At 40.5% G+C, this 26,335-nt stretch overlaps 1 protein-coding gene and 1 long non-coding RNA gene across 6 annotated transcripts in view; one reads left to right on the forward strand and one right to left on the reverse strand.

The window, feature by feature from the left end:
* Cep162 (centrosomal protein 162) overlaps positions 1 to 26,335 on the reverse strand; it is a 64,926-nt gene that overhangs the window by 16,706 nt on the left and 21,885 nt on the right. For 3 of the 4 annotated variants that reach the window (XM_031343493.1, XM_031343494.1, XM_031343496.1), the window contains 12 exons: positions 23,903 to 24,094; positions 23,276 to 23,357; positions 18,863 to 19,136; positions 17,495 to 17,756; positions 12,371 to 12,501; positions 11,854 to 12,081; positions 11,221 to 11,361; positions 9,730 to 9,842; positions 7,563 to 7,668; positions 3,499 to 3,625; positions 2,234 to 2,397; positions 1,365 to 1,469 (listed from right to left, as the gene is read on the reverse strand). In XM_031343493.1, coding sequence (XP_031199353.1) covers positions 1,365 to 1,469; positions 2,234 to 2,397; positions 3,499 to 3,625; positions 7,563 to 7,668; positions 9,730 to 9,842; positions 11,221 to 11,361; positions 11,854 to 12,081; positions 12,371 to 12,501; positions 17,495 to 17,756; positions 18,863 to 19,136; positions 23,276 to 23,357; positions 23,903 to 24,094 — 1,925 coding nt within the window. The remainder of the gene's footprint in view (positions 1 to 1,364; positions 1,470 to 2,233; positions 2,398 to 3,498; positions 3,626 to 7,562; positions 7,669 to 9,729; positions 9,843 to 11,220; positions 11,362 to 11,853; positions 12,082 to 12,370; positions 12,502 to 17,494; positions 17,757 to 18,862; positions 19,137 to 23,275; positions 23,358 to 23,902; positions 24,095 to 26,335) is intronic. The other variant, XM_031343495.1, reaches the window with a different exon arrangement.
* LOC116072174 lies at positions 275 to 13,526 on the forward strand. 2 transcript variants are annotated; one of them, XR_004111339.1, is made up of 5 exons: positions 275 to 626; positions 1,377 to 1,496; positions 2,824 to 2,983; positions 12,068 to 12,198; positions 13,266 to 13,526. It is a non-coding gene; the product is annotated as an uncharacterized LOC116072174 (long non-coding RNA). The 2 variants fall into 2 exon arrangements; XR_004111338.1 differs by having other exon boundaries at positions 2,879 to 2,983.

Here is a 26,335-nt window from a genome sequence, read left to right on the forward strand (position 1 = left end):
CCCTCTCCCCAGCCCACCATCTGAAGTCTTACCCACATGGTAAGCATCCCATTTCTTTACTCTCACAAGTCCAGGTTGACATGCCCTCTCTTAAAGAAGACACTGAGTACAATTCTGCACTACACTCACTACAGAGTATCTCTCACTCTTCAAGCCACTGTTATCATAGACTGTTATCTGCCCTGCAGCCAAATTACTAAGTCATACCTCTTAATACCAGAAAGGTCCTGCGAAAGTAACAACGTTGAATTTTTACTTAGTTTTCCTCCTCATAAAACCACTTGTCTCTGTGATGACCTCACAGTCTCAGATCTGTGATGAAATAATAGCTGTCTGTTTAAGAATCAGGAGATTATACAAGTCCTATTCTCTCATCAAAGGCTGGGAAGTTGTACTTTAATATTTAGCTATAAATATAAATGCCATATACAATGCTTTAAAAATAGAAGGAAAATTGACTGTATTCCTCCGAAACTACTTCAATAACAAAATTCTTCCTTTTAAGAAGCTTCACAGAAGGAATGTTAATAGACCTGCTATACAGACCATGAAAATGAATACTTGTGATGCCCAGCAGGAGCAAGTCTCAGGCTGAGGGCCAGGAGACTGGGACCTGGATGTTCTTGGTGCAGTGTTGTCTTTGTAATATTACCTATGTTAGCAACATTCCCAATTCTAAAATCTTCTTGTACTCCCTTCCCACCTATTTTTTTGGGGTGGGGTGGGGTGGGGTAGGGGAGTTCAGGATATGGACTAATTCTCTTCTTAAAGAGAGAAAGAGCCGGGCAGTGGTGGCACATGCCTTTAATCCCAGCACTGGGAGGTAGAGGCAGGTGAATTTCTGAGTTCGAGGCCAGCCAGGGCTACACAGAGAAACCCTGTCTCGAAAACAAACAAAAAAACCTAAAAAACTAAACAGAGAGAGAGAGGGAGAGAGAGAGAGAGAAGGAGGGGGAGAGAGAGAGAGAGAGAGAGAGAGAGAGAGAGAGAGAGAGAGAGAGAGAGAGAGAGAGAGAGAGGGAAAGGATTTTGCTATGTTGCCTGAGCTTGTCCTAAATTCCTGGGTTCAAGTGATCTTAATGCTTCAGCCTTCCAAATAGCAGGAAATAACCTTACTACCCAATGCTTCCAATTTCTGCTTCCTTCTTTCTAGAAGTTGACTAGAGCTGGAAGGCAGAAGGTTGTCATCAATAGGTTCCCATCTTCCTACTGAGAAACTCAGTCTAACATTCTGCAGGTTAAGCCCTGGGCTATGCGATGCACTTTAAGGATTTCATAAATTATGTCTTGTGGGAAATCCTGAAACAATGAACCGTATATATTAAAAGTGCTTCAGTAATTTTTTAAACATTTTTAACACTTACCTGCCGCTCCAGATCCTGAATTCTTTTGGCATCAAGAGCTCTTTCCTTTGAGCGTAACCTCTGCTGAGTAGCTGGGCTCCCAGACTCAGTTTTCAGTTTTTCAATCTGTCCACAAAGGAAGAATGTGAGAAGGTAAGAAGTATATTTATAACAACCAGGAAGCACCAAGTGTGTGCAGAGGAGGGGTATAATATTAACTCACTAATTAACTCATAACAGACCCTGACTGAACTATCCCTTTTCCGAGTGTCTCTGAGGTGCAGCACTGGCTGTAGGAAATGTGGGCAAACAAGAGAAGCTGGGTCTGTGCACTTGTACAAACGGATGGCTGATAAGCTAACCAAGTAAACCTACAAGACATTCACCTGCCAGAGAGCTGAGCGCTAGCTAGTGCTAGCAACCAACAACTACTTACAGAAAGCCAGAGCAGGGTAGGGGTGTGGGAGGAAGTTCTCAGAGTAGAAACTTGAGCTGAGTTTTGATGGAGGAGGAGAGTTAGTGAGGCAAGTGAAAACTCAAGGACAAGGCAGCAAGTGGCCTGAGTCTAGAGATGCTGTGTGCTAGGGGAGTCAGCTCGCTGAGCGAGCAGCACAGAGGAGGTGCTCAGCAGGCCCCTGTGGGTCAGACTACTATATTTCTACAGTTTACCTAAAAAGACAAGTCATCTAAAGTCAAGCCAAAACCCAAACTAGCTATAAATCCAGACCTAGAGAACCAGGGTTGGAGCCGAGGAGACAGCACAATGGCAGAGCAAGTGCACTGCCCTGGATTCATCTCTAGTACAGGACACAAGCACAGGGCAATGAGGGAGCCATGACAGGAAGGTCCACGAGTGACACCACAGCAAGTTGGCTCCTGTGCCAACGCACCTCTAACCTCAGCTTCTCGGCTTCCTCAGTGGCCTCTCTGAGACGAGCTGCGTCTTTATCCAGAAGCTCCTGATTTTCCGCGTACCACTGTAACCGCTTTTGTAGACGACTCACTTCTTGTTTATGTGTTTCTTCTAAAATCTTTATTTCATATAATTTTTCACCTACATGATAAAATGGCTCAATAACCTGATAGTAATTTTTCAAAATATGGCAATAACAAAATTGTACTTATAAATAAAAATGTCTATTGAGTGAAAGCATTATGAAGAAACAAAAGGCAAAAATAAATGATGTATAGATCAGTGTCTAGTTGAGTCTTTTAGTAATGGAGCCAAGAGATTGTGTTAATAAAATAATCCAAACCCAGTTCATAGCAAGGATGGCTATCTCGAAATGTGTGATTGTTTTCCACTGACTTATGAAAATCAAGTTGTTTTCAGGGGAAAATGAATAGATTCCAGGAATAATAAGGAATATCTATAGTCACAAATAAAAGTGTATTATCATAGCTAGCACAAACTTATATGAAAAAGGTTTTTGAACTTTCAAAATTAATTCTTGAAAATAGCTTTTCTCTTCTGCTTTAGAGATTAGAAAGAACATCATATTCTCATAAGCACTTAAGAACGGTTCTTTGTATAGCTTTCACACTGAAGCTGAAGGTACTGCAGATAGAAGACTGACTGGTGTGAAGCCCTCCTGACCTTTCCAGCCTGTGCTCTGCTGCCCCATCACCACGTGCTAAAGGTACACTGAGCCCTCTCTGTTCCTTTACTTCCAAATCTCACTGTCAGGGTGGGCTCCAAAGCCATTCTTCTCTCAAACTCTTAGTGTTTGCACGACCCGTCCCTGGCCCCATTAAATTCTGTTCATTCTTATCTTTCTCCTGGCAGTTTTCCTGGTGGGTGCTATACCACGTGTCCTTTCACTTCCTAGAAAATACTGCAGTGTTGTCCGTTCATGTGGCAAATACTTCAGAGCACGTTTTAGCCTTGCCGTCAGGAAGTTCTCAGTCAGGCTAAGACCACAGGCCTCTAAACAATTCAAAACAAAGCTATACATTCAATTAATGTATGATTCTCCCTTGATGGTGCAATTGTTTTTGTTAAAAATAAGAAGTTTATATCATATTAAGTTTAAAAATGTTTCAAAGACTACAAGTTACTTTCAGGGTAAGTATTTTAATGATACCATTCAGTTTCTATTATTTGTACTCATGCTTAAAACAACCAGAAAACAGAGAAAGTTTTGGTCCTGCTCACCTGTGGCATAGGCGATTTGGTCTTTGGCTTGGTCCCTCTCTCTCTTCACTTTTTCCAAGTCTACTTCCAGAGCTTGTTTGTCTTGCTTTAGTCTTTTAATATCTTCCATTAGGTGGTTTTTTTCTTTCTTGATAGTTGAAGAAATACAAAAGTAGGTTACTTTCAAATGAATAAATAAATCATGGGATATTTGTTCCTTGACTCAACCCATCAAAAATACTGCCATGAATATTTCCTATATTTCAGATCATATTTTAATCTAAAAGGGACAGAGGGTACTCTACCCCTGGACCATCAGTAACTTCCCACAGTCTGTAGTGTTGGGTCTACTCTTCCCTGCATTCCACTGGGAGACACCACTCTACTATCCTCATGTGTTCTTTGTTCAAAGCACACTGACGGTCAGTGAGCCCTCACCTGGACTGCTACAAGAACCTTACATCTAAGTAAGCACTGCTCTCCCTCTCAGTCCTGACAGGCTATCAGGACTGGTCGCACTCCTCAAGCTGAACCCGCTGGTAGTTCTCTCAGCCACACATTTTTAACCATGACTTTCAGAGTTACACAACTCAGCCGTGACTATGGCTGACTACTAGAAATCTCCTGTTCCCTCTTGCCATGGATGCCTGTTTGCTGTTCTCTGAATAACCCCTACCCAGTGAGCACTCCTACCTCAATGGTCTGCACTTCTTATCCTTCTGCCAGGTAGCCTGTCCCTTCATGTCATGACTGCTCAAAGGAAGAGCCAGGAAGAGCTTGCCTGGCCACTTTCTATGAAAGTAAGCTTTCCTTCACCTCAAAGCACAATTGTATTTCCTTCTCAGCACTTGCTACTTGACCTATTACCTATTCACCTAAAAGCACAATTTTACTTTTACTTTTTGATGATAATTATCATTTTAAAGACAGGTTCTCACTATGTAAGCCTGGCTGGCCTAGAACTCGCTAGGTAGAACAAGTTGGACTCCAACTCACAGACATCCACTTACCTATGCCTCCCAGGTGCTGGGATTAAAGTTCTGTGTCACCATGCCTGGCTTATTTTGATAACTCTGTACCATAATTACGTAAAGGGGTTGGACGTGAAAATAAAGGTTAAGGGGCTGAAGAGATGGCTTAGTGGTTGAGAGTACTGGCTGCTCTTCCAGAGGACCCGGGTTTGACTCCCAGTACTCACATGGCAGTTTACAACCATCTATAACTCCAGTTCCAGGGGATCCGATGCCTTCTAGCTTCCATAGGCACCAGGCAGGTGTGTGGTACATAGACACACATGCAGACAAAACACTCATACACATATGAATAATCTAAAAAACGAAAGAAATCCCCAAATACCTTATACTCCACACTTCTGTCAATACTTGGGCTATGTCCACTCCTCTGGTTTACAAAATTTATGACCTTCTGAGAGTAGAAAGTGGTCTCAACCAACTGGACCATCTCTTTAGCCCCTTAACCTTTATTGTAATGATCAACCCTTTTATGTAATTATGATATAAGAGTTATCAAAATCAGCCAGGCATGGTGGCATACAACTTTAATCCTAGAGTTCAGTTCATAGCAAGGAAGGGATTCCTAGTAACCCCTTCTACACCCACACAGATCTGCACCTCTGTTTTATACGGCACTCATCTGTGTACTGACTCTTCCCACTACTTATAGTATAAGGCTTTTTGTAGGTTTAATATTTTTGTGCACTGTGTAAAGGTTATCCCTGTGTTATTCAAATGCTAATTTCTTTGTCCTCATCTCTTCTTTCACTATAGACAGGGCATGGTAATGTTTATGTTAAAATCTCCTATCTCAAGTTTGTGTAAACAATTGTTGTGATTTATTCTTTGCCTTGTCAATAAAAGGTAATTACCAAATGGCTGGGCAGAAGATAGAATAGGGCAGAACTTCTGCCAGCCAGAGGAAAGAGAGAGAGAGAGAGAGAGAGAGAGAGAGAGAGAGAGAGAGAGAGAGAGAGGAAGAGAGACACATATTAAGCCACAAGGAGGAACAAAAGGAGTTCATAGGAGCTCAGCTGAAGTATGGAAGGCTCTAACTGCAGGTATTGAGGGGATTCTGGATGGGAGCTAGCCACATTAGCTTAGGGGATTAAGGTAGGTCAAGTGACTGCCCAGGCATTGAGGTGAAGCTTGAAAGTAAATCTTGGTCTCTGTGTCATTATTGCGGAACTAGCTAGGATAAAGAAAAACAGCTGCCATATTAATTTAGTACATACATTTATATTAAAATTAACATTTACAACTCTCTCTCTCTTTTTCTCTCTCTCTCTCTCTCTCTCTCTCTCTACACACACACACACACACACACAGAGAACCTAAAATTTCTGAAGTCTTGTAATCAGTAATAAAACTATAAATTCTCACAAATGCTCTATTATACTATCTTATGATTTAAAGTTAAGTCTCACAAAATAAAACAAATGTATTCATAAAACATCATGTAATTTGGGATTTTATATATATCTTAGACTCATTTCATTAAACAATGTGTGATCTCTGTGATCCATGGATATCTCTTCAGTGGGGTTCTGAGCTTCAGCATCCCTGTATCTTTCTGCACCTTTTGTTTGACTTAGACATGCTGTCTAGTGGTGCCTACTTCACTACAATTATTTCAGAATTTGAAGTATGACTGACTTCAGCCTCACTCAGTGGTTAGATGGAAGGCCACTCTAGGAACATCCTAGAATGCCTAGATGCAGGGACAGAGACCACTGTATGTCAGCAAGGTATGTAAGGCAAGGTGTGAGGGGGTTCTGCCCAGAAAATATGACTTTCCCTCCGTGGTGAGTCACTGGGAACACAACGAAAACCTTAAACTTCTAAGAAAAGAAATAGACACTAGAAAATGGGAAGACACACTCATGGGTTAGTAGAATTAATATTTTGAAAATGGCCATTTTACCAAAGCCACTTACAGATGCAATGTGGTCCCACTCAAAATCTCCATCTCAATCTTTATGACAATAGAAAAAAAAGTCATAAAAAACATATGGAACCACAAAAGATCCCAGACAGCAAAAGCAATTCTGTGCAAACACAGCAATGAGGAAGGGAATACCATCCCAAATTACACAGAGCTATGGTGATGGAAACAGAACATTGCCGGCACTAAGGCAGGCAAGTAGACCAGTGGCTCCAAATACAAAATCCAAATGTGGATATAGACAACTAGGGCCTTCTAGTAGTTGGCAAAGATGTCAAAACACACACTAACAAAAGCCTTTTCAATAAATGGTACTGGGAAAACTGGATGTTCATATGTAGAAGAATGAAAATAGACCCCTATCTACTGCCCTGTGAAAACTTAGGTTCAAATGGATCTAAAACCTCAATGAGAAACCCTGAAACTGAGAAAATGAGAAACACTGAAACTGCTTGAAGAGAACATAGGCAGTGTCCTTCAAGATACAGGTATAGGAAAGGACTTTATGATTAGATTCTGTTGTTTAAGAACTGAGACCACCAACTGACACATGAGTCCCCACCTTTACCCTGGGTAACTAGGATACAAGTATTTGTAATACACCGTCTGCCATCTAGATGTGCTCTGAGCACCTTGGCAGATAGGTAAAAAGTTACTAACATTAAAAGCTAGCAGTTACCTCCATAGTGTTTTCCTATGTTAGCATACAGTATATGTATTACACTTAGTTTTTAAAAAAATTTTATTACTTTTAATTGTGTAAACATGAGTGTGTTTGCCTGTGCGTGTGTGGGCACAAAAGTAGTACATGCTCCTTACCAACAGCTAGGTCAGCTTTTCAGCCCTGGGAATTTATTTGAAATGAAGTATATGTGTGCCCCAAATGCAGTGCCTCTGATGTGACTATGTATGATAAATGCCTGAGGAGAGATTGTACTATAGAGCAGGAACCATTTAAACCAGTTTCCAAGGTTTTCTGTGTATTAAAGTCACATGAATACCTAATGCTAATCTTAGATACTCTTTAATTTTCAAATAAATTTTATTTACATATTAGTTTTTTATGCATTCTGAAATTTCTAGATAACTTTACTAATCTCAATAGTTAAAATCCTTATACGACTTACCTGTGCTGCCCGTAATTCTGCTAGGAGGTCTGTAAAACTCTGGTTTTTGGTGGGTTCTGTATTTTCAACTGCTTGAGACAGAGAATGATTTTTGTGCATCTGTTCTCTGATTAAAAAAGAAACCAAGGTACCCCTTTTAATACAAACTATTGCCAATGAGCTCGAATCATAAGATCACTAGACACGCCAACAAGAAGGTGCAGTGAACTCAAATCATAAGATCACTAGACATGTCAATGAGAAGGTGCTGGAGTAAATGCTTATACTTTTCACTTTAGAAGAACAAAAATCCTAAGATTTTGGTTTAATTGAAATTTAAAATCATTGCTCCTATTTCTCAGAGAATGGAAGTGTCTCAGAAAACTGAGTGCTGATTTTCTAGAGCTTTCTGTGCCCTCCTGGCCTCACTGCTGCTACCCCTATCTTCTGACAAACACAAACCCCAAGGTTGTACACGGAAACAAATAAAACTGAAACACAGTCGGACCTCAGATACTTTCTCAAGAACTCTATATAATACAGCATTGATGTTCTAAATAAATCATCTGATAGACTATTTTACCATGGAAGTTCATTCGGTTTGGGATTCTGGAGCACTTTCCAGAAGCCAGGAGATAATGATATTTCCTTATCTAGTATCTAACTCAGTCACACGTAGTTCGAGCTGCTCTCTGATTGCTGTATGGCTGAGGAGGACCTCCAGAGAGCTGTGATTACAGGTGTGTGTCATCAGGCCCACTGCATGTGCAGTGGGGACTGAACCAGGACTTTGCTAACTGAGGTATAGCTCCAGTTCAGGTTGGATCTTTGCAGAAATCCTTATGAGGAACATCTGGAAAGAAGATGTAAGTATTTTCAAGAATCAAATTAGCACACCTGCTTTGGGGCCACACTGACTGGGAGAAAGGGACAATAAAACACACAGCCACACACCCTCTGCTTACCAATCTATATATCTGTCATTCTGTCTACTGTAGGGTGTGTACTTTTATTTTACATGAAAGGACAGTATATGCTGCATTCTCTAGTGGCTACACTTTTCATGTTATAAGCCATCCAAAAGAGGGAGAATGTTAATAAATATGATTAGCATTCATTAACATTCATGGTCAGCGAATCTTCTGGTAACATCCTGAGTAATGGGCATTTATGTGAAATGAGGCAGTAAAGGGTCATTTCCTAGTAGAAGGCAACAGCCTAGCTTGTCCATGTTTGTAGGCTCAGCATTTGTCCCTCCAGCACCCGGCAGATTAGTAAGCAGGCTCTGATTACTCTCTGTGCCATGCTGAGGGTTGGACAGAAACAACTCACTGGTGGTTTTGTTGGGTTTTTGTTTGTTTTGTTTTTTGTTCTTTCTCTCTACAAATGACCTCAGCCAAATAACAGCCACCGACCTGAAAGACACTCCAAGTTCCTTCCCAGGTACATGCCAGCCAGGGCTGGGGCTATTCCCTTGCTCAGCTATGCAGAAGCTGTGAAGCAGCGCTCTACGCTGTAGAGCTCCCTGGTGGCAGCAGAGTGAAGCCAGGCTCCATGAGATCATACCCTTCACATCCTCTCCTCCTTCCTCTTCTTGTTCTATTTTTCTATAATTATTGTTTCCTTTTCTCTTCCCATAATTACCCTATGGTTATTCTGTTCCTACATCACCTAAGGCCAAGGCGATACTGTGGTTCTTATTTTTTATTTTTGTATTATTAGTCAAATCATTGCTTGGGGAATAAGTGAGCATTTTAGGCTCATCAATGGACAAAGACAAATGCTCTATTTTCAGTTTCTTAAAAGCAATGTCAAACTCACATGTGGATATACCAGCTATCAATTAGTAAAAGAAAAAATATCATCTCAATATATAATATATGAGTTATGAAACTGGAAGTCAGTGTACAAATTTAAAAAAAAAGAGATGCAAAAGTACCATTTTCTTTCTTTCTTTCCTTTTTTTTTTTTGAGACAGGGTTTCTCTGTGTAGCCCTGGCTGTCCTAGAACTCATTCTGTAGACCAGGCTGGCCTCGAACTCAGAAATCCGCCTGCCTCTGCCTCCCAAGTGCTGGTGCTACCATTGCCCAGCCAAAAGTACCATTTTCAAGAAAAGTCCACATTATTAATATACATGCTTAGAAACAGTTTAGTACATGTAAAGGTAAAAATTTGAAAAGAACTTACTTTAAAGAGGCCAACTCACTAAATAAATTCTGATTTTCTTTAAACATGCGCTCTTCATTTTTCTTATTTTGTTCCTGAAGATCTTTTACTTGATTATACAACCTTTCATTTTCCTTTTTAAAAACAGAAAAATGGATTTTAGTTAAAAATTGCAGTATAACATAAAATGGAATGTTAATAGAAAAATCACTTAAGTGGTCTTTAAGATTTCCTGTTTTTAATTTTATAAATTTAAAATATTTTTCATACATTATTATCTTAGAAGGCAACTTATCTAGACACAACTCTTTCTGAAATGCTAAAAATGTTAACTTGAAAAAAACTGACAAAATTCCCTTAAACTGAAGGGTCTAATGGCTAAGGAGTGTAATAAACTGAACTTTCTCAGTGTAAATGTATAAAGGAGAATGGAGATGGAGTCAACACATCCTATTACCTCTGCTGAGCTAAGGATGAGAAAGCCCAGTGAGACTATAGACTCAATTCTAGTTTGGGCCAATGGGGTTTCTAACAGTGAGGCAATTAGGTATGGAACAGATGAATCTATGATTAGATTTACTGACCTCACTTTACACTGAGAATATGCTGAAAACTCAGAGCTTTTGAGGTGGTAGCAAAACTTCTGGATTACCTCAGCATATGGGGACCAGTGCGTGGCAGATGGCACATAGAGCTTAAGTATGTTTTCTGAGACCACAGCAGACATACTTATGGGTCTGTGAAATCTTAAATATCCCTCTCTGTATGGCAAAATGAGACAGGGGATGAAGAATCTGAATGGATCTCACTGAGGGCAGCATGTGCTGGCAAGACACTCAGAGCAACTGGTGTGAGAATGCTTTCTCCCACGCCGGGTGGTGGTGGTACACGCCTTTAATCCCAGCACTTGGAGGCAGAGGCAGGTGGATTTCTGAGTTCGAGGCCAGCCTGGTCTACAGAGTGAGTTCCAGGACAGCCAAGGCTACACAGAGAAACCCTGTCTCGAAAAACCAAAAAAAAAAAAAAAAAAAAAAAAAAAAAAAAAAGAAGAGAATCTCCCAATCTAGAGATGAAGAAGAGCTCAGAACTCAGATTATAGCTGTAAAAGAAAGTGTAATGAGATGGAGAACAAGAGAGGAGAAACAGGACAGAAAGGGTCCTCATAGAGACTGAAGGGTGAGAGGACTGCACATGCTTTCACAGCAGTCATTAAGGTTAGTATTAAAAACTAGGTTTTTATTTAAATCAGAGTTGATGCTCTTAGGTACTTTAATCTGGCTAATAAGAAACATACACGACAACTGGCAAGACAGTGCATGCATGTCTGTCTTGAGGACCTCCTGGACTGTGAGTGAGTCCAGGGCACAGGAGGGAGCGTGGGAGGGAAGAGGGGGTGGAGAAAAGGTGTGTTAGGGGGAAGCCACTAGTCAAATTATTGCCTTACTTATATGTGAATGCTACATGACCACCGCAGTATTTTGATATGCCGTACTTTTATAATTGTTACCACACCTGTTGGTAGCCTTGAAGAAGCGTCTCTTGTTCTTGTATCTCTTTCTGAATTTGTTTCAGCCTCTCTCCAGTGACGGGGTCAGATGTTTCTCCAAATTGTAGCCACCTCTGTTTTCTGCTTGTTTCTTCAAAGCTACTTAACTTTAAGGAAATGGAGGAATTGTTTTATTTGCAGAGGAAAATGAAGTGAGGAAGATAAAGGGGTTCTCAGACCCAAAGCATCTCCCGGGGTGACCATATTGACAAGTGCTGTGACCATGGTCAAGTCAGCATAGGGATTTTCTGGGGAGAAGAGACTCAGAAACAAGGTGACACATGGCTCATTCTGTTCTTGCTAAAACTCTCACTTCCCTGAAGGTCATAATGAACTCCTTGATGTGTTTTTAAAAGGACAGCTGACACAGTAAAATCGTCCAAATGAGCCAGTTTTCCTTTTCCTCTTTCCAGTTCACTCTTTTGTAAAGAGAGAACCAAGAACGAAGTCTGCATTTTATGTGGCAAATACATTGTCAACAGCTCCAGGCACCAAGGATGACAAGGAATTTAGGAAGAAGCATGGGTTTGTTTGTTTTTTGTTTGTTTGTTTTTAAATATATAAAAAGGAAAAGCAGAAGAGAATGGTGTGTTTGTTACCTTGGCCTGAAGAATGTAATTCTCTTGGTTCAGTTTGAAGAGCTCTCTCTCCTGTTGCCTCTTTAAGTTTTCCATTGCGTTCTCCAGCTCCTTCTCCTTTTCAGAGAATGTCATTTTAATTTGCTCGATCAGCACTTGTGCACCCCTCCATTTTTCCTCTGCATCCTGAGCTCTTTTCAACATTAGTAATTCTTTTTCTCTGTTTCCACTGTAGGATCCTGAAGGCTCCTTTCAAAAAAGAAGCATTGCTTCATTATACTAGGTGTATCTTTAAGACTTGAACACAAACAGAAAAATAAAAGACTGGAAATGACATGGTTCATAATATTCCACTACAAAGAAATAGTAAGAGCAATGTGAATACAGAAAAGAAATTTCATATTTTGTGTATATTAATCAACTTCAATTGTGATATTTTCTTATATATAGTGTGCAATTAACACATACTTTATATCCTAGTTTTAAAATAATTTTAAGATATAAAATTCTAAATATTAAGATGAACTTCAATACCTACAGTCTGTAACTGAACAAAGGAATCATCTGAGGGGTCTTCAGGCCTCTTAGGTGTAGTTCGGCTACCTTCATGGTGAGGGGATGGTTTATTCAAAGCTGCAGGCTTGATGAGCTTTGTTCCAGATAGTATTTCTAAATATTGCAGACAACAGAAGAAAACATCACAAACGCGAGGTTGGAGGTGCATCCAGCAGTGATGGGCAATAAGTAGGAGGACAGGCAATGGGAAGGTAAAATGACCACCACAGGCTGAGATTACCACACTGCCGCAGTCCTTTCACTATGATCACTGCGTCCCCAGAAGCCACCCACAGTCAACATCTACTTTTGACCCAAGACACTTGAAATGACAGGTGGAGCTAAACGAATGTGAGGGGACTGTGACTTTAAGGCTTTATCGCTTTTGAGCAAATTATTCTTTAAGATGGTTACAGTAAAGAGATACTTATGATGACTGAGAAAGAGCAAAGCTGGTAATTATGAATAGTTTTAGTTCAGAGTGCCTTGAGCCCTCTTTTGATACTCAATGTGTGATGGTATTACACCATCAATGGAGCAATGTTCAATGTAGAGACTATGATAACAGCTAACATAAGTCTGAATGCAAAGGTTAATAGTACTGTTATAATTCAATAGCATCATTGAACAAATCAGAAAAGAATGTGACTAATTTATATTTTGGCCTGATTTTCTGATTTCACAGTAACTTCTAAATCTTCAAAGGTATAAATAATTGTGAGGCTGGCCCACCATTCAGTCAGCAATAAGGAATGTAGGGGAGATGCCTCGCTGGGTCTTAAAGCCCACATTCAAATGCAACCAGGTCTGATTATTCCATAAGCATTATCCAGTTGCCTTAAAAGTAATAAGTAACTTCACATTTTGTATGTTTGCAGCAATTTCCTAAAGGTCACATAGTGTAACCCTCCTGGCTTGAGGCCTGTCTCTCATAACCACACCTCTCTGCCCACCTCCTGCTATTTGTCATGCCTCGCTCCTGGTTCCAGTTACATCGGAAGTCCCACTTCTACAGAGCCCAAAAGAAGTCACTGATTGGGCTGGCATGCTGATGAACTTGTGGGATGGGTTTTGTCTCACCTATTCTGTTGGCTTGTAACAAAGAATTATTAAAGGTCAGAGTGGCTGAGCGATCACGACTCCCGTCTAATTTTTATAAAACCTTCCATGTGGACAGGTATAATTTTGGCCACCCTATTTTCTCTCGACTCCTTATTTCAGAAAACTCTCTCCTACCGTTGCCTTTCCTTCTAACTCCATATTCCAGGTAACCCTTTTTTTAACGTTGACGCTGGCCGCCAACAACATAGATTTTTTTTTACTATAATTAAAAATATCACCATGACTGTGGAAATACAGAAAAGCTAAAAGAAGAAGTAATTCAAAACTTCCTCACAGAAAGACTTCATCTTTGTATTTTGGGAGGGGGGCATAAAAAGGTTTTCCTTATGGTCATCATTACATTCAGTGTGCTTCATGTGTTTCTAAAGAAAATTCTTAAAGCACCCATAAAAGAATGCAGATGCACCACGTGATCCCTTCCAGTCACTTGGTAGGCCTTACCATGTCCAAGGTCGAGGTGTATCTTGCTAGCACATGTCTCTGTTCAAAACCAGACAGCCAAAACCAGGTGGTTTTATATGTATAAGTCTAGCCTGTCAGTCTTTTTACAACAGATTTTTCCATTCCTGAATTTTTTTCATGGGTGTAAGTGTTTGTTGAATATATATCTATAAACCATGTTTGTGCCTGGTGCCCAAGGAGGACAGCAGGCCACTGAATCCTCTGGTATGGGAGTTACAGACAGTTATGCGCTACCATGTAGGTGCTGGCAATGGAACCAGATTCTCTGCAGGGGCAGCAATGGCTCTTAATAGCTGAGACATCAGTTGGCATTTTCCCCCTTACCTAAGAAAGAAAATTGACTGGTCTTTGAGAGACCCAACAAGCAGCTGACTGAGATAGATGTAGATATTTATACCCAACCATAGGACTGAAGTTGGGGACCCCTGTAGTTGAATTAGGGAAAGGATGGAAGAAGTGGAAGAGGAGGGTCACCCATAGGAAGACCAGCAGTCTCAACTAACCTAGACCCCTAGAGATACCCACTGAGCCACCAACCTGGCAGGATACACCAACTGGTTTGAGGCCTCTGACACATATATAGCAGAGAACTACCTGGTCTGACCTCAGTGGGAGAAGATGTGCCTAATCCTTGAGAGACTTGAGGCCTCAGAGTGGGGGGAGACCTGGGGATAGGAAAGCATCATCTTGGAGACAGGGAAGAGGGGGAATGGAGTGATAATGTGGGAGGGGGATAATGGCTGGATTGTAAATTAATAATAATAATAACAACAACAATGAAATTCAAACAGCAAAATTATGCAGAATTAGAACCCTAAAGCTCTTTCTGAAGAAACAATACATTAATGACATTCAATCAAAAAGAAATATATCAAAATAATTCCACATTGGTAAGAGGCATTCAATTTTCTTAATAACCAGAAGCATGAACCAAATCTCCAAACTGAGAGAAATATGGTTACAAGACAAAATAAATATACCTTGAAAGCACAAACCTACTGCTTGTGTGGCATGGGAAAAGGGAATATATCATTTTATATTTCCTGGATGGGAAGGAAGTGATTGGCAATACCTAACACTGAACACACGAAGCCAGGGAACACCAATATGGCTTTAGCAATCTCTAACACAGCGGTTCTCAGTCTGTCCTTATAAGCCAAGGACACTGCCTTCCCACAAACAGATACCTAATTCTGTCATGAGCAGCGGTGTGCTTAACTCAACATAACTGGCTCCTTAAACCACATGCAAGCTATGGTGGCCACAGCTCTTAACAAAAGTCTCCAGGTAAGTGTTTCAGGGAGGAAATCTTAATGAAAACACGAGGATCAGGCTGCTCTACTGTCACTCCATGGACAGAATATGGACACGTGTTATCTTGTAAGAATGGAGCTGGAGGGAGCTGGAGAGTGGTCAGTGGCTATGAGCATGTTATTTTTCTTGCAGAGGATCTCAAATCCACATCAGGTGGCTCACAATCACCTGTAACCTCAACTCCAGTGGGATCTGATGCCTCTGGCCTCTGTGGACATCTGTACACATATTTATACACACACACACACACACACACACACACACACAATTAAAAACAATAAAAATAAATATTAAAAAATCCAAAAGTCACACTGGGTTCTTCAACAGGAAAGAAGGTAACTGGTTCCTTTCCTAGCTGTAGCTCTTAACTCTGGATCAGTGCTAACATCACAAAGAAAAGAGTTTTATTTGGGCAAGCAACAAGACTTTTTATTCAAACCAATGTTGATGTGAGTAGAGTTCTCTACACTTCTATACACCAGCTTGCTTCCCAAGGACCCCAACCTGTAACAATTAAGCACTCCAAAAGAATTACAGTTCTACTCTGGGTAAATTATCAATAAAGACACACATACTCACACCCACCCCAATAGCCCCCCTAAAAATACACACACACACACTTAACAGTCTAAAGAGAGATTAAAGGTCGGTGAAAGAACAGACAGACATAGTCCATCACTTCATTTTTTAGTATAAAAATGAGTAATGTGCTTTGATTCAGATTGGGAAAACAAGTATAGAATATTGGTTAACTTTACTCATAAAAATGCTGTTGCCTTCTTCTATCAACCCATCCTTCACCTTGACCCTTTCTCAATCACCAGGACTTCATGTGCAATGATTTCACCATATTTAGGTCTTGGCAAGCCCTAGGCTTTGGTTCCTTAATGCCCGTCTCCCTCAGCTGCTCACTCACACTGGCATGATCTAGGTTCTACCATCAATCACACAACGACCTCCTAACCTACAACTTAGTATCTGCTGCATGCTGTTTCATATGGTCCCTTCTTTCCCTCTTCACTGCTATCTGACAGTCCATGTTAGATTTCTGGGAATGAAGCAAACACAAGGAAGATCCATATTTCCTCCCTATAGCAGCATCTATCCAACTGGCAGCTTGTTCTCTTTCTGGACCTCTGTATTTCTTAGAACTCAGGACTGTCCACGTTCCCAGCTAATAAAGTCCTACTGTGCATCATTACAGTTCTTCTAAGGCAAAGCCACCACCCTGGCACTTACTCTTTAATTACACTGTCCATTCTTCTCCTTTTACTCAGTCTTTCCTAACAGCATACACATATACAGCCACCACTGCCACCAAGAGCAAAACCAAAAGTTTCTTTTTTTTAAATAAATAAAAAAAGATTTACTTATTTATGAACTTTATGTATTTGAGAGTTTTGCCTATATGTATGTCTACACACCAGAAGGGGGCATCAGATTCTATTATAGACAGTTATGCACTGCCTTGTGAGTGCTGGGACTTAGGACCTCTGGAAGAGCAGCCAGTGCTCCTAGGAGCTGAGTCATCTCTCCAGCTACTTTATTTTTTTTTTAATTTACAAATCTTTACTTAATATTGTGTGTGCATGAATGTGGTTCTAGGACTAACACTGATTGCTAGGATGGAGTGGCAAACATCTTTATCCACAGTGCTCCCAAAGCATCTCTTAACTCCTCCTCTCAAGTCAGCTATGCCATCTCCTGCCTTTCACAGAACTTTCCTCCAGCACGTTCTATTACTTGAAGCACTAAATCTACCCCATCCTCTCCTCCCACTCAATCTGCCTTGCCCAGTCAGCGATTCAAGGAAAATGCCCTATAATGCTGAGACCACCTGCTTGTTAAAACCAAAAGGCAGATCTCAGTCCTGCTTCTTCCCCTGTGGACAGCAAACGGCAGAACTGAGCCTCCTTGAGATCCAGCTTCTCTAGACTACAGATCCTGTCGAGGTTCCTCCTGCTCACTCTGCCTGCTCTGCAGACCCTCTTGTTCTGTTCGACCTCCTAGAGTGAGTCTACCTTTACACACATTTTCAATATTCATCAACTACTTTTCATTGTCTTCACTGCCATTGTCCTGGGTCAAAAGCTGTAAAATGTAAACTGAAGTCATCCTAAAAGGAATATAGAGTTCTCCACAAAAACAAAGAATATTAAAGAACGCACTATATGTATCCAATTCAGTCTTGAAAAGAATATACTCTTACCTTTTTTTCTAAATTGATTTGAGGTGGGAATGGATCTCACATTTTTAGTTTTTGTATTTTCCTTTGTAGTTTTCTTTTCAATGGCTGAAAACAACTGGAGTGGTGAACTGGGTTTGCCGTAGCCTGAGCTCCGAGCTGATGCGTACAATCCACTCTGTGGCTTTCTTTTAGGCAAAGGAGGTGCACTTCTGGCCTTCTTACATGGAACCTGCTTACTGATGACAGACTCCTCTTCCCCAGCACCAAGCTGGGACCTCGAAGTCTACACATAACAAGGACAAGCTCTCTAGTATCAGAATGAACTTCAACTACTATTATTAATGAAAATTAACAGATGGCAAGATTGTGACTGGCAAACAATGAGGTTTGTGAAGAGCAAACTACTACAGCAAGGTTCTCTACTTCATTAGAATTTCAGGGTTTGGAAACCTATCTTCAAAGTTAGCATAGGACAAATTACTTCAAACTAATAAGCTTGTAACTGTGTGGCTACCAGAATGAAGACATCCAGGATGAAGATATTTTGAAATGACAATCAAAATAGTATCTTTCTTTTCTCTGGACTTAAGGTCCATTAAGAGCAGCTATACTTGTGATGGTTAGTGAACTGTCAAGCTGACAGTCTAGCTGGGCTTGGGAGGTTCTCCTGACTGTGATGAAAAGACTCCCCACCAATCCCTAACTACACAGGATTATCCCGGATTACACAGAAAGGGAAAGGAACTTTGCTGCACCTGGGATTCATTGCTCTGGTCTTCTTCATTTCTGTTGCCTTGACTCTCCCATCATGACAGGCTGCACCTCAAACTGTGAGCCAACAAATCCTTTTCTTTTCCCCCAAGTCACCTCCCCCCCCAGAGTATTTTATCACAGTAACAATAAAGAAACTAATGCAACACCTTGCCTCACTTCATAGAATTGAGATGCTTTATAGAATAGAAAGTAAAAATAAAATACTGGAACCATGGGACCTATAAAGGAAAAAGATAAAAACAGAAAGAAGGAACAATGAGCTGTGAATTTTGCCACAGTTGCTAATCACAATCCTGTAAAATGCCAACTCTCCTGTGGTGCAGACTATGAGGAAGATGAGCCATGAGCAATGCGTGATGCAGAGACTACTTCTGAAACTACTCAAGTCTTACACTCGTTAGTAAAAGGGAAGAGAAAGAAAAGAGAAGGAAAGAAGAAAAGAAAAGAAAAGGCAGGAGAGAACGGTAAGGAATCACTTCCGAAAGAAAGTGAACGCTACTTTGGTGGTACCTGGAGCTTGGAGACTGGACGTTCTGGCAATACGCCCCTTCCACAGGGATGACAGCCCCCGAAGATGACTCATCAGCCCCACTAACCCAAGCACACACATCTTACCTGGTTCGTTTTGTCATCCTGAGGTAATAGTGAAGGGTTAACAGATGTTTTCTTCCTCAGAATCTCCAGGTACATTTTGTCCAAATGCTCTTCCAGAGCTGGGCAGCTGCTGCCCATGCCCTCACCTGCTGTCCTGTGTAGAAGCACACTCTCATCATGTTTGTGGGGAAATTGGATCACATGTCTAGTGTCTTGAGACATAGTGTCTGTGTTCATCTTCAGGGGTAAAGAGCTCACAGATTCGGCTTCTTTACTGTCTGCTGCTTTCTGAAGGCTACAGAATAAAGCAGAGCACAGTATAAACTGAAGGTAGCATAAATTCCTCAGCTACCCACCCACATGTGTACATACACTTAAGCTGTAACTACGGAAATGAAGTTACAATGTTAAATATGTCATAACCCAACACAACAAGACCAAATACCAACTGACTAGACCACCCACAGGTTATGATGTAACTGTTAGTATTTTTTTTTCTGTTCTTTTGAGGTAGGATCTAATGTAGCCCAGGCTGGCCTCTAACTCCCATTTGAGTACAGGATGACTCTGAACTCCTGATCCTTCTAACTCTATCTTTGAGTGCTAGATTACAAGGCATGTGTAATTTCAGATAATGCAGCACAATAATTTTTATCTATAATTTCTTATTAAATCAACATGTGCTTGAAGTAGGGAATTTTTTTTTTTTTAGATTTATTTACTTATTTTATGTATCTGAGTACACCATTGCTTGCTTCAGACACACCAGAAGAGGGCATTACATCTCATTACAGATGGTTGTGAGCCACCATGTGGTTGCTGGGAACTGAACTCAGGACCTCTGGAAGAGCAGTCGGTGCTCCCAACTGCTGAGCCATCTCTCCAGCCCGGAAATTTTTTTTTTATAAATCTCTACAAGACTAAAGTGACTATAATTTATAACAAGGAATCATGAAGTATAAATATTAAAAAGCATAAAATAACCACAGCATAGAAAAATTGTAAAACAAAAAGGAAAAAACCTCCAGAATTTAAAAATAAAGCATTTACCATTTAATGAACTAAAAAAAATTAGATAAGTATTAAAAATGCCAGAAATATGGGCTGGCGACAGCTTGCTGCTCTTATGAGGACCTGGTTTTAATTGCCAGCTCCCATAGAATGACTCACAACTGCCTGGATCTCTAGTTCCAGGGGATTCAAATCCCTCTTCTGGCTTCCATGGGCACTAGGCAAGCATGTGGTACACTGAAATATATTTAAGCAAAAGTTCCTATATGTATTTTTTTTAAATCTAAGAAATATAACTCAAGGAATGTCCTCTATTTGGTTAAATACCAGTAAGCCACAAGGGTTCTGAAAATAGGAATATCTTATGATTTGTAATTGAAGAACAGTTTAAGAGGCTAGAATTTCTGTATTATGTGGACCAGCTACTCAGTAAATGTTGGAAATGTCTAAAGCACTTAAAACCAGTGGGAGAAATAACTAGCTTCTTCCTTGTTCATGGCAGCAGAAACTGTGTAGATGCTAACTCAAAGTGTTTCCTGTTCTTGCTGGGTACCAACTAGGCTGCATTCCTTGCTCCCTTGCATTGGGATGCGGTCATTTATTAGTTCTTGTCTTTAGAACCTGAGTGCTTGAGTGTTAGGATGGGAGGGCTTTAGGAATCAGGAAACTGATAGTAGAGGCTAGAGAGAGGTAATTATTTCTTCGTGTAAAACATTTGCTAATCTATTATCTACGACTTCACATGAGGCAGACTACATGACACATCTGGAGTAGTAAAAGAAACAGGAATAAGCAGGTGGTTAGAGAAGACGTAATGATACAAAGTGCTGGTTATTACTGCCTATGACTGGCTATCACAAGAAACCATATAACTCAGGACAGAATAGGCTCTTCTAGAGGACTGAAAGAAAAGACCCATTGAGCTTTCTCTTCATGTCTAGACATCAGCAATAGGACTCACCCTGAGAAGATGGTATGAGAAATAAGAGTTTCAGTAGACTTTTCAGTTCAAAGAGTGCCTGAGTGTCTCTCACAAGAGGCATATATCCTGTGTGGCCTTTGGGGTTATTGTTCCAGAGGGTCAAGAACCAAACACCTCAAGTAGATTTAAAATTTTATCTAGCAAAGAACTTTGCATCTAACATGGAACGTGGAGCTGACTGGAGCTGCCTCCCTAAGCCAGGTGTGCCTGAGAGAGAAGTGACAAATGACTGCTAAAGATTTAAAATGTGCTAATGGCTGTACTGACATTTCCGAAATCATTGTTCCTTGGATCATGGAGCTATATTTGTTTTCATTTTATTTGCTATCTGCTCATTCTATTATTTTTCTTGTGGTATACATATTTAACATAGAGTTTGCCGTCTTTACTTTGTAAGTGTATATTTCAGTGGTAACGCTGAAATTCTACAAGCATCAAAGATCCCCTCACCAAGCTACTGCTGCAGCTCCCCCTTTCTCCTTTTGTCCTATGACTTTGAAGTATTTCATGTAGTTCAAACACACAGAGGCATATGGGGTTTGTGTTTGTCATGGCTGACTTACTTCCCTTAGCACAACATCTTTGTGATGCACAGTTTTATGTCAACTTGACACAAGTTAAAATCATCCAAAAGGAAGGAACATCAATTAAGAACATGCTTCTGTAAGATGGGGTTGTGAGCCAGCCTGTAGGGAATTTTCTTAATTAATAATTGATGGAAGATATGATGCTGTCATCCCTGGGCTGGTGGTCCTGGGCTCTATAAGCGGAGGCTGAGCAAGCCATGTAAGCAGTACCCTCCATGACCTCTGCATCAGCTCCTGTCTCTGGGTTCCTGCCATTTGAGTTCCTGTTCTGGCTTCCTTTAATAATGAACAGCAATATGAAAGTGTAAACTGAATACACCCTTTCCTCCCCAAGTTGCTTTTGCTTCATGGTGCTTCATCAGAGCAACAGTGACCCTAAACAAGACAATCCTCAGAGTTCCATTAGAGTGGAGAGCAGAAAACAGTTGATGGTGCTGAGGATGGAGGGACTAGAACTTCCGTGCACTCCTAGTAGAAATGTCAACCAGTACAGCTGCTGTGAAAGATACTGCATCACAAAGAGTAAAAACAGATCTCGAGCATGATCCCGCCATTCCCTTTATGGGTATATACCTGGGATAACCCAAAGCAGGGTCTGCCCTAAAGAAGGTATTTGTCCTTAGGTTTTAATATAGAAATGTATGTTTTAGAATTCTTATCATTAAAATAATTTTACAAGATGTCTAAGAAAAGCTTCTGCAACATTATGTTTCCACATGCATCAATGAGTGACAGGCTCTGGTCTGCAGATGCTGACTGGCACACAGCTCTGTGTGAGACCAGACTCGGCATTCGAGGGGCAGATTTTAGCCTAAGCTTCGCTGTGGCATTTTCCTCTCAGTTATCTAAGTATGGAACAAGGCCAAGAAATCACAAGCAGATTTACCCAGTGAGAACATGGCAAGAGTAGGGGCTCAAAATGTATCTGGAAACATAAGTAAGATGGTGACTGGATGGTTTCATGGAAATGATTCAAGGACTCAGAGATTAGACAATGCAGGTAGCTAGCACATAGACCTCCTGTTTTCTCTGATTATGGACATATGACCTAGGACAGTTATTTTAAACTTAGACCTCAGTTTTCTTATCTGTGAACCATGGTAAACAATGGGCCTTATTCAGAGCTGCTGACGGGCTGAATTAACACGCACAAGAATGTACAGTTCTCACTTCCTGTTAGCATGTGATGTACGTTAGGTGTCATCGCGCTGTGGTTAGAGCTCGTTAGTTCAGAGTGTTCTTTGAGAGAGGAGTCTGAAGATGCCTGCTGATATGTTATAAGGATGTGAGGGAGAGGATATGATACTGCAAATGCAACATGAATGCAAAGCTGTCTGCAGCAGGTTCCTGTGACTGTTATTCTACCCTGATATATGAGAGAGCCCTGCAAACTGCTGCCAAACACTGGAGCTGCAGGATTTCCACAGAGCCTATTTCTCCCATGACCTCAGAGCTCACCCTGTGAGATGATGGCCAGAAGTGACTAAGTCAGAACTGGTTAATAAAATAGAAAACCAATGATTCACATAAAAATACAATTAATTTCCTCCTCATAGTGATTTGACTATCCATGTGCCACTGAAAGATCATATTTTCAGTGAAAACATCAGAACTAGTTAATGGCACCAACATTCTTAGTAGCTCTTTTTCTCTTAGTACCAGGAGAATTTTAATGGAGATAGCAGTGGCTCATGGGTAGACACATGCAAGCCTGTATTTTTCACTAATCATCCACTAGGAATGATTCCACAGAATAAATGCTTATAAGTTCCCTGTGAAAAAGAAAGAAGTGAAACAGTAAACACTACTTAGCTAAGCAACCATCCTACACAGGGCATTGCTCAAATCTCATACCTGATAGGCTGCAAGTCAAAGCCCCTGATCCCATAGGAATCGATCCTGATAGGCTTCATCAGCTCCTCTACTGTAGGCAGATCTAACAGGGGAGAAAAGTTAAATTAGAAACCAAAGCCGATGCCCAAATTGCTTAATTTATATACTGCATCTTCACCCAAATAACATTTTCTCTACTTCATATAGTTAATAAAATGGTATATGTAATAAACTAAGTATGTATAACAAAACTGTACCAGGAACCTTTTTTTTGAATTTATAAAATCTCTATTATTCATACCCAGACCATACACACATACTTGCTATATATTTTCTTTTTAATCTCAAATACTATTTTCTATCAAAAAACCATTAATACACATACATATGTATGCCAAGTTTGCTGCTTAGTTTGGTCAAGGCACATTAGAATGTGAGCTGTATTCTACATTTAGCTCTAACTGTGGAGTTGATACAGGCATGGTTTCATTTGATCACACCCTTTACATTTGAATACCGACAAGTCATCACCACAGAAACTATATGCAAAATATTTTACTGTGGTCACTATTTAGAGATGGTAAATAGAGAAATTCTGTCTGTCCATTATTCATCCTTCATCCATCCGCTAAGTCTGTCATCCTTTACCGGACTCGGTGGTAGAGATGTTCTTTGAAGACTCTTCGTTTTCTTGAAGACCATCTTTTATGGAGCTCCTGACAGTTTGCACAGTGCTAGACTCAATTCTTGGTTCTCCTGTGTCTCCCAGAGAGTGAGCTACATGACAGTAAGCCTGGTGCAGGGCTTCAGTATCACCACTGCTTTGTCCATAAGGAACACCTGTTGAAATAAATACAACTCCTGTGCATCCCTTATATAGACAAAACACTGTGTCATTCCTTAGTCTCCTAGGAATGGTGAACAAGGCTGCAGGACGATGGCATTACTACAAAAGTAGAGTCAAGCAGAAACCTGGATAAGCTATCAGCATGAAGTCATAGCAAGGTGAGACAGGTCCTGATGCAATTGTAAAGTCTAATTTCATCAGTCGCTGCCTTCTCATGGTCCTCAACCAATGTCTCTGTGCTGGGAAAAACTATTCTTTCACTTTCTTCATGGACGCATCCCTCTGAAGGATCCCATCCTTGCCTTACACTACCTGCTCTGCTTGTATAGTACCATCTCAGTCTGTAATGGCTCTACTAGATGCAGCTCCTCTAATTCTGCAAACCATCAAGTATTTCAACATCTTGTGACTCAAAGCTGTTTCTGAATGGCCAAGTCCAGTCATGTGTCCTTTCTGGGCTTGTGAGACACCTGACATTATCCTTTACCTGGTCATTGTTTCCTTTGCACCTTTTCTTCTTCTTGTAATTCCTACCACTCCAGTCAGCACTTTTCCATTTTTTATTTGTCAATGGCCCACTGTCTTAGTTAGGGTTTCCATTGCTGTGAAGAGACACTATGACAAAGATAACTCTTACAGAGGCAAACATTTAATTGGGGCTGGCTTACAGCTTCAGAGGTTAGTCCATTATGGTCATGGCAGGAAGCATGGCGGCATGCAGGCAGACATGGTGCTGGAGAAGGAGCTGAGAGTTGTGCTAGGAGAAACTGACTCTTCCACACTGAGCAGAGCTTGTACAGTGATGCACTTCCTCCAACAAGGCCACACCTCCTAATAGTGCCACTCCCCAAGGGCCAAGCATATTCAAACCACCACACCCAACAAATGGTCTATCTTTAGTCTTCTTTTAAAACTCTCTGAATACTTTAAAAAGCCCAGTTAATTCTTCCCTTTCTCCTTCACTCTGTCCTTTCCTTTGTTTTAAATTATTTATTATTAGATATATATGGTTTGCATATAAATACAAAGCATACATGTGAGGGTTAAAGGACAACACTGAAGTTTGTTCCGTCTATCTATGTTGATTCTAGAGATTGGGCCACCAGGCTTGTAAGGCAAGAACCCTTGCCCTTGCCCGCTGAGCCATCTCACTAGACCCTTTCCTTTCTTTTTTGTGGAAGGATCTTATGCAGCCCATGCTGGCCTCAGGCTTGTTATACAGCTTGGGATGACTGAACTTCCGATCAAGTGATGGGATTACAGGCATGTACCATCATGCTTGTTTTACAAAGTATTGGAGTCTGAACCCAGAACCTTATAAGTACTAAGCAAGTGTTCCAACAAACATAGTGGGGCCTGTAGCCCCCAGCTAGTTTTATCAAGACCTGTAACCTAATCTATATGCCTGTTTCATTATTCCTTAATCTACATTTCTGTCCTCTTTTTGGAACACCAAACTCTTTAAAAGACATTTGCAATGTCTTGTAAAGTCAATCATACAACATAATCCCAACAAAATTCCTTATAGTCCTTACTCAAACCTGTTTCGCTACCAGTGTTTTCTATTTTTAGCTAATGGTACCATCATTTACTCAGTCACCCAGAACACAGAACCTTGATATCCTCCATTTACTCCTCCTGCCCTAGCGCCCTTCCTCTCAACAGCTGACAAATTTTGGGGAAAACTAATGAGAATAACAATCTAATACTTTTATGAATAGTCTCTTGATACTTTGTTATTTTAACAGTGGACTTTTCAGTATTGAGAAATAAGCCATATAATGGGGAAAATTTAAATAGGGTGTCCAGTCCTCTTTTGACATCTATGGTTAATTACTGCTTAAAAATGGAAGTTTATATAATCTCATGTTCTATACATGAAAGAAACTACAGAATACAGCTGTAAGGGGATATCACCCCCCCACACACACACACACTAAATGTAGGAGGGGAGCTAAGTGTCATGGAAATTTCTTTCAAGGTAAACCAAGACTGTTTGGAGCACATACACTAAATAGCAAACATCTTATATAAACTTAGAAATGGAGGATACTATTGGAGCAGTTTCCAACAGTTAAAGAGCAGTATTCTTTAAAGACAACCTGAGGGAAAAGTTTGTTCTGCCATCTTTTATATTGAAGTGAATCTACTTGCCCCCACTACAGTCACATCTAGGGGGGAACAACCAAGAAAATAATTAATTTTTATAAAAAAAGGAAAAGCCTGTCTCGAAA

This window comes from Mastomys coucha, unplaced genomic scaffold (assembly GCF_008632895.1).
Source record: "Mastomys coucha isolate ucsf_1 unplaced genomic scaffold, UCSF_Mcou_1 pScaffold23, whole genome shotgun sequence".
Lineage (NCBI taxonomy): Eukaryota > Metazoa > Chordata > Mammalia > Rodentia > Muridae > Mastomys > Mastomys coucha.